The sequence below is a fragment of the Azolla caroliniana genome, unplaced genomic scaffold (genome assembly GCF_043228905.1).
Source record: "Azolla caroliniana isolate FFs.n. ecotype wild unplaced genomic scaffold, voAzoCaro1.0.p SCAF_16, whole genome shotgun sequence".
Lineage (NCBI taxonomy): Eukaryota > Viridiplantae > Streptophyta > Polypodiopsida > Salviniales > Salviniaceae > Azolla > Azolla caroliniana.
Genome location: NW_028230451.1, coordinates 12,682,267 through 12,689,194, shown reverse-complemented (window position 1 = coordinate 12,689,194; position 6,928 = coordinate 12,682,267). Strand labels below are relative to the sequence as shown.

At 38.4% G+C, this 6,928-nt stretch overlaps 1 protein-coding gene across 4 annotated transcripts; it reads right to left on the bottom strand.

Annotated features, from left to right (window-relative positions):
* Positions 1–784: 784 nt before the first annotated feature.
* Positions 785–4,696, bottom strand: LOC147854005 (protein DEHYDRATION-INDUCED 19-like). Of its 4 annotated transcripts, none has more exons than XM_087332478.1 (6): positions 4,549–4,696; positions 3,860–3,999; positions 3,231–3,307; positions 3,059–3,126; positions 2,679–2,805; positions 785–1,212 (listed from the first exon to the last, which is right to left on the bottom strand). In XM_087332478.1, the coding sequence occupies exons 1-6, from the start codon at positions 4,679–4,681 to the stop codon at positions 1,101–1,103; spliced, it is 657 nt and encodes a 218-aa protein (XP_087188604.1). In that variant the 5' UTR covers positions 4,682–4,696; the 3' UTR covers positions 785–1,100. The 4 variants fall into 4 exon arrangements, with proteins under 4 accessions (XP_087188604.1, XP_087188605.1, XP_087188607.1 ...); XM_087332479.1 differs by having other exon boundaries at positions 3,059–3,123; XM_087332481.1 differs by lacking the exon at positions 4,549–4,696 and adding an exon at positions 4,245–4,411.
* Between the last annotated feature and the right edge of the window lie 2,232 nt (positions 4,697–6,928).

Genomic DNA, 6,928 nt, shown 5'->3' with positions numbered 1-6,928 from the left:
AAACCATAATCTCTTCACCCAGCATAAAAGAAGAGATCGAACCTCCAACATGCAACCAAGCATCTAGTTCAATAGACATTAAGCAACTACATTCATGCTAAGAGAGACCCAATAAACATCAAGATGAGCATCTACAAACCATAATCTCTTCGCCCAGCATAAAAGGAGAGATCGAACCTCCAACATGCAACCAAGCATCTAGTTCAATAGACATTAAGCAACTACATTCATGCTAAGAGAGACCCAATAAACATCAAGATGAGCATCTACAAACCATTATCTCTTCCCCCAGCATAAAAGGAGAGATCAAACCTCCAACATGCAACCAAGCATCTAGTTCAATAGACATTAAGCAACTACATTCATGCTAAGAGAGACCCAATAAACATCAAGATGAGCATCTACAAACCATTATCTCTTCCCCCAGCATAAAAGGAGAGATCAAACCTCCAACATGCAACCAAGCATCTAGTTCAATAGACATTAAGCAACTACATTCTTGCTAAGAGAGACCCAAATAACAGATGAAATCAAAAGATTTGATGAATTACAGCAAAGAGTGAACAAAATGAATGAGATCAAAGCTACGAATGAAAATGACCGACATTGTCGGTCATTCTCAGAATAAGGGATGAAATACACCAAGCCCTTTCACATAAGCACAACAAATCTCATCATTTCAATGTAGAGATTGTATTGCAAACTCATTGATTCATTGTAAGAAATAACTGAAAGCCTTTAATATAAACCAGCCATCCAAATAATATTATACATTCAACAGAAATGCACTATGAAATATTTTCATATATTTAACAGTGAATTTACTTTCCCAATGATTTGGCTAATAGTTATTGTACATGGATGTACATGGACACACCTTCATATACAAGTCTCCATTGAGAGACATACTGTGATGTTTTGTCCCATAAACAGTTTTCCTTCCAATTGCTCTTTCACTTTTTTCTTTTTTCTTTTTTGCAGAAGGGCATTTGAACACCAGTAATATAAACGGTCATTTCTTGTAAAAACAAAATTACAAAGGTAGATAGACGAATATAATACTAAATTGGGGCGTCGATCTGGACCTTCCCAACCAAAAATCAGTCCTCGTGGAATACTGTTGAAAGAACCATCTGCTGGAGAAATTTTACTCTAAGCTCTTCATCTCTTCCCTTCTGCTCCAATTTCCTCCTACTGATTGGAGTTTCCAAACTACATCAATACAAATATGCATTAGCCCTATTCACCTTCTGTCAGTCAAACTTGTCAAACCGATATACAAGTATCATAATGATAGAAACAATGAACCTTACAGATTTTTCCACAACCAAATGCCATATATTCATATACTAGAGTTTAGAGCATGATAGTTTTACTTTCTCAGAAACTACCTTCCACAACTAAATGCAAGCTATTAATAAACTACCATCCACAACTAAATGCAAGCAATTAGTATACTATTTTGAAGACCTAATATGAGTAAAAATGTTTCATACATGTAATATTTATGTTCTTTAGTTTTTCAACAGTGAAAGAGCCGAGAATTGACCGATCTTGAATCTAGAAAATGAAAAGATTCCAGTATTTCCTTCCAATTTTATCAATATATTGTTAAGAATCCAATGAGAGAATTTTAGCATTTCCTATATTCTTGAAGCACATCCATCCATCCATCGAGTGCAACCAAAAGAGATTCATATTTTGCTTAATCATCTTCAAGCATCTTATTCTATCTGTCCGATAGCAAAAAATGCATACCTTTACTTGTCCCTTATTTTAACTTCATACATTCTTATTATCAAAACAATGCATAAGGCTGCGAACATTCAGGTACTAGTTTACAAGATGCAGCATGGTTCAGCCCAGCACGTCAATCCAGGCAACTGAGGCTTAGTAGCATGATCACTTTTCAAACACCTAATTCTGCCTCAGAGGCTATAGAAAATATCATTATTGGCTCAATATTGCCATAAAGATATTTCTATCCTTCGCATTATACATTCTTTATCATTCCTTTGCATGATCACATTCAAAAACCTTATTCCACCTCGTAGGCAACAGCACATATTATAGTCAAAGCACGACTAATGTTTTCCCAATGATATTTCCACCATCAACAATTACTTCTCATTCCCTTGCCCAATCACTTTCAAAGCACCTTACTTGGGCTTATAGCAAATATCATATACCTTCTTACTCTTACCATATTGTTAATTTCCAACATTAATACCTTCCTATCGTTCTCTTTCCTATAATTTTCATATAATATAATATGGCTTTCTTACCATAATGTTAATTTCCAGTCTTAATACATTCCTATAGTACCCATTCTTGATTACTTTCCAGCACCTGCTTCAATCACATGAGTCGCAGCAAATATTGACTGGCTTACTTAAAACCATAATCATATTTCCACCTTTAAGCCATACTTATGATTAATACACTGTACAAAGCTTATCCCCAACAAATTCTTGATATATAATCATTGCAATATACATGACACAAACCCATGCCTTCCCAGGAGCTATGTATTTAATCAGCACAAAATTGGCACACCAGTGTATAAATCCAATTAGATAGTGCTGCATTATGATATAGCCTCAACCACAGCAGAGATATCAACATCGAAGTAATGTTCATGTATCAAAAACATAAAATGATATGTTATGAATTGTAACCTTGTATCTTTTTGTCGAGAAGATAAGCTCTTCTTCTTCACAGCTTCTTCACTAGCTGCAGAGAATTGAGAAACTTTGCCAGTCTCAGAGGTTGAGAAATCACAAAGTATACTTGATATAAGAGGATCTGCCACACAATGTCACAATGACAATTATTAACTTGCTTCAGACAGGTGAAAAAGGGAAAGAAATTCCAAAAATATCCATAACTTTGGTCAGAGTGCCCTTAAGGTTCCAAATTTCAGGTAAATATCCTTCAAATGCAGAAAACTTTATAGCTACAGATAAGTATTTGGTGTTTTTTAAACTTCAAATGCCAAAATTTTATAGCTACAGAAAAGTATTTGGTGTTTTTTTCACCAAAAACGAAATATCCTTACCGAGTGAAATATATGTAGAACAAGGTTCAGATGAGGTCAATCCCTTTCTATGCACTCCTCGCTTCCTGCCGTGCATGTGTTGCGAAGTAAGGAAATCAACCATATTTTACTTTCTTGCTTATCAAAAACAAGAAAGAAGATAAGAAAAGTAAAGGAAGCAAGGAAAGATAACTTGAATAGGTTTCCATGTTGAAGTGTAATATGCCCAACCAGATCATTGTTTACTCTTGCAGTACATACAGGACACAGCTGCAAGAAAAGAAAAAAGGATGGTGATGGAGACAATGATGATCATGGCAACAATGATGGTGATTGGTGATGGTGTTGATGATGACAACAATGCTAGTAAAGACAGTGAGGGTGATGATGATGATAGAGAAGATGGTGACAGTGAATATGGTTGTATGGTGACAGTGTTCATGATGGTGGTAGCCATGACAGTGATGATCATGCTCAATTGAGCTCATGGTGAAGAATGATGGTGATAGGTGATGGCGTTGTTATCAGCGGTAGTCCAGACAGCGACGGTGACGATGACGATAATGGTAGAGAAGATGGTGACAGTAGCTATGGTGATCAAGGTAACTATTAATGATGACCATGATGATCGTCATGAAGGCAACAGTGACAAGTGATGGTGGTGGCGGTGGTGGTGAGAGTGGAGCGATGCCGACAGTGACACTGATGGTGATGATTGCTATGATGGTGATGGTGATGGTGATGGTAGTGACGGTGACAGTCAGCTACTCAGTAGAGAAGCTATTGCCTTTAAATTATATGGAGAGGAGAGAAATCTCTTACCACAGGTTTTGATTCAAAGCAGTGTTCTTCATCCAGATGTGAGCAAAGGGATGCAATGTTAAACTCAGAATAGCAGTAAGGACAGATGAACTCGAATGGAGTATCGTCATCCACATCCATGTCTTGTCCGAAGGTTCGATCTGTTAAACAAACACACACATGCAAAGATGGAGAAATCAGAATCAATCTGTAACGGCCATGGGTAGGAACAAAAATGATCATTTCGGAAAGGGAGAATGGATGTGGATGATGTTTCAGAGAGAGCTTCAGAGAGATGAACAGCTTGACACAAAGCCTCTGGAGACAAATTTAAATAAAAGTTCAGACAAAAACACAGAAGTGAAGAAGAAGATGTTGATGATGAAAAAAAAAGGGGGAAAGGTACTGAGGGGAGAGCTTGAACTGCAAGATTGAGCTGCTTCAAAACGATCTAACCCTAAGAAAACCTGAATCCTGTGAGCATCCATGCAAAGGCTAAGGAGACAACACCGCCGAAAAACGAATAGGGTTAGGGTTTAGAATTTTGATCTCTAAATGTTATCTTGGTATGGGTGTAAGTGTCTTTCTCTTGACGTGGGATTTAGGGCTTGAAGCTATCACATCTCTGTGTATGTCTGCGTCTGCGTTAGGAGTAGAAAAGATAAAGACAGAGAGAGAGAGAGAGAGAGAGAGAGAGAGAAGAGAAGAACCAAGGCTATGGTGATGACGGTGGTGGTGATGGGAGGCGGTGAAGATTCGTCTCTTAGTGGCAGACAGGAGGAGGGAGGCCCACACTTCACTACTACTACCGCTGCTGTTGCTGTTGTTGCAGTCATCCTCCATGAAAGCTAAGCTTTCTACTCTACTACCTTTCTTTCTTCCTTTCTTATCAGTTCCCTTTTCTTCTCTTTCTCCTTTTTCCTGCGAAGGCGATCGGATTCCTCTTGTCTTACGGATGAAGAAGAAGAAGAAGAAGAAGAAGAAGAAGAAGAAAAGGGGCTATGAGATCCACAGACTCTGTCTCTGTCTCCTTGTTTTTAGGGTTTGGAGGAGTGTTGAGGTACTCCTGTGTACCATGTCTCTTTCTCTTCCTGCTGCTGCTGCTCTCAATAGCCATAGCCATAGCCATAGCCATAGCCACGTGGAGATCAGATGCAAGAAGGAAAGGAGAGACTTGATTTGCCGGCCGGCCTGGACCGGGCGATCTTCTTCCGGAAACTTCTTCAGCCGTGTCGGATCTTCTTCCGGAAGCTTCTTCAGCTGGTCGCCCCAACGACAAGGTAGATGCCAAGGATGATGACTTGGTTTGCCGGGGGCCGGCAAAAGAAGTTTCCGGAAGAAGATCATGAGTGTGTGGGGTTTTCATGTCTCTAGGACCTTATATATGTATATACTACTCGATTGGTGAGAAAACGTCTCAAAGTGCCAGCCCGAGGCAGCAATTTCACACGACAATTAGTGTTGTGAATCCATGAGCAAACATCTCTAACTCCATACTGGACGAGGTTGCGATGTGGCCCCAAAATCGGCATGAATGTTAACAATCTCGTACTCATCAATAAAGCAAATTAAAGTAAAAGAAAGGTGAATAGATTGGATAGAAGAACTCAATCTCCCCGACCACCCCCAAGCTACGATTACGACATCGACAACCTACCACTGAGGTCCCATAATGACGTATGTATATTAGGATGATTCGCACCCCAGAAGAGGTAACATGACCATCGCGACAAAAGCCTTAGCCCGCACCACTAGGGCCTCAAGACGTCAACGTTGTGATGTAATATGTTTTATGAAAGTATATGGGCTTCATATGTATAATTCTTCCTGAGCCCCTTGATTAGAGGTGCTTTTCTAAAAGACTTATTGTGATAGTGCATTTCTAACATTAGTGAACACACCATTTACTTTTAATTTGTAAATATTAATGACCTATGTTGCGAGTACATAACAATGGCTCTTTGTCTATTTGCAACCAAATATTAAATAAGGGAGGTGAGAGAATCACGGTGTCGTGATGTGAGGAACGCAAACTTATGTGCATTTGGAGCAAATTTGGCAAGAAGACAAGCCCTCAAATTACTACATCCAGAAATTCACACCCCAACTAAAAGAATTTGTTGTGAGATTCATGCCAAAATCTTCAAATCATGATTCTATCCACCAGGCGAGAACTGCAAGCGAGAGGAGAGGATTAGAGTCTTCTCCTTGTTAGAACGTTCTCCACCTCCAATGTTCTCCTCCTCCAATGTCCAGATAGGAACAACAATATGACTATGTAGGCCTAACGTGCCACAAAGATGTATTCGTGGATGGCAAAATTCAAACCTTGCACTTTCAAGGCATGAACCATTAGGGTAACTAGTATTGAGTGTTCAATTTTTGATAAGTAAATTTTACTTACAATTACATAGTCAAAACCTACTAAACAAACCCCACATTCACAAATCCATGGTTTCGATGCAGGAAGCCCATGACCCATCCTCTCTAGTTCAAGTCCTTGGTGGTCCACTCACGTTCACATGCACACGCGTAACTTCATGACAATAGCAAAGAAGAGTGCAAGGATGGGTTCGACATTTGTGCAAAATATACCCCCTGGGCCCTTAGATCATTATCAAGTAAAAGTGTGTGAATCGAAAACTTACTTCTATCCCAGTTCTGTCCCTGCCCTGATTGATACATTTCTAACCTAATCGATATATTTCTAACTCGACCCAATTCTAATATGATTAATTGCATTTAATCACACTACCTACATCTAACCTAGCCCGATTTTTTAAAAGACCAAAATTTCAAATATTCATACTTCAAAAATCACACATGTTCAGAGACCAAAAATTTCATTGATCACACATATTTATAGACCAAAATGTTTAAAGATCACACATATGTATTCAAAGACCAAACCTTTAAAAATCACATATATTCATAAATTAAAATATTCAAAAATTACAAATATTGAGAGACCAGAGAAACTTCAAAGATCATACATATTCAAAGACAAAAAAGTCAGAGTTTCAGATATAAAAATTCCAACCCATCACACATAATCAGTGACTCAAATTTTCACAATTTCTAAAATAAAAA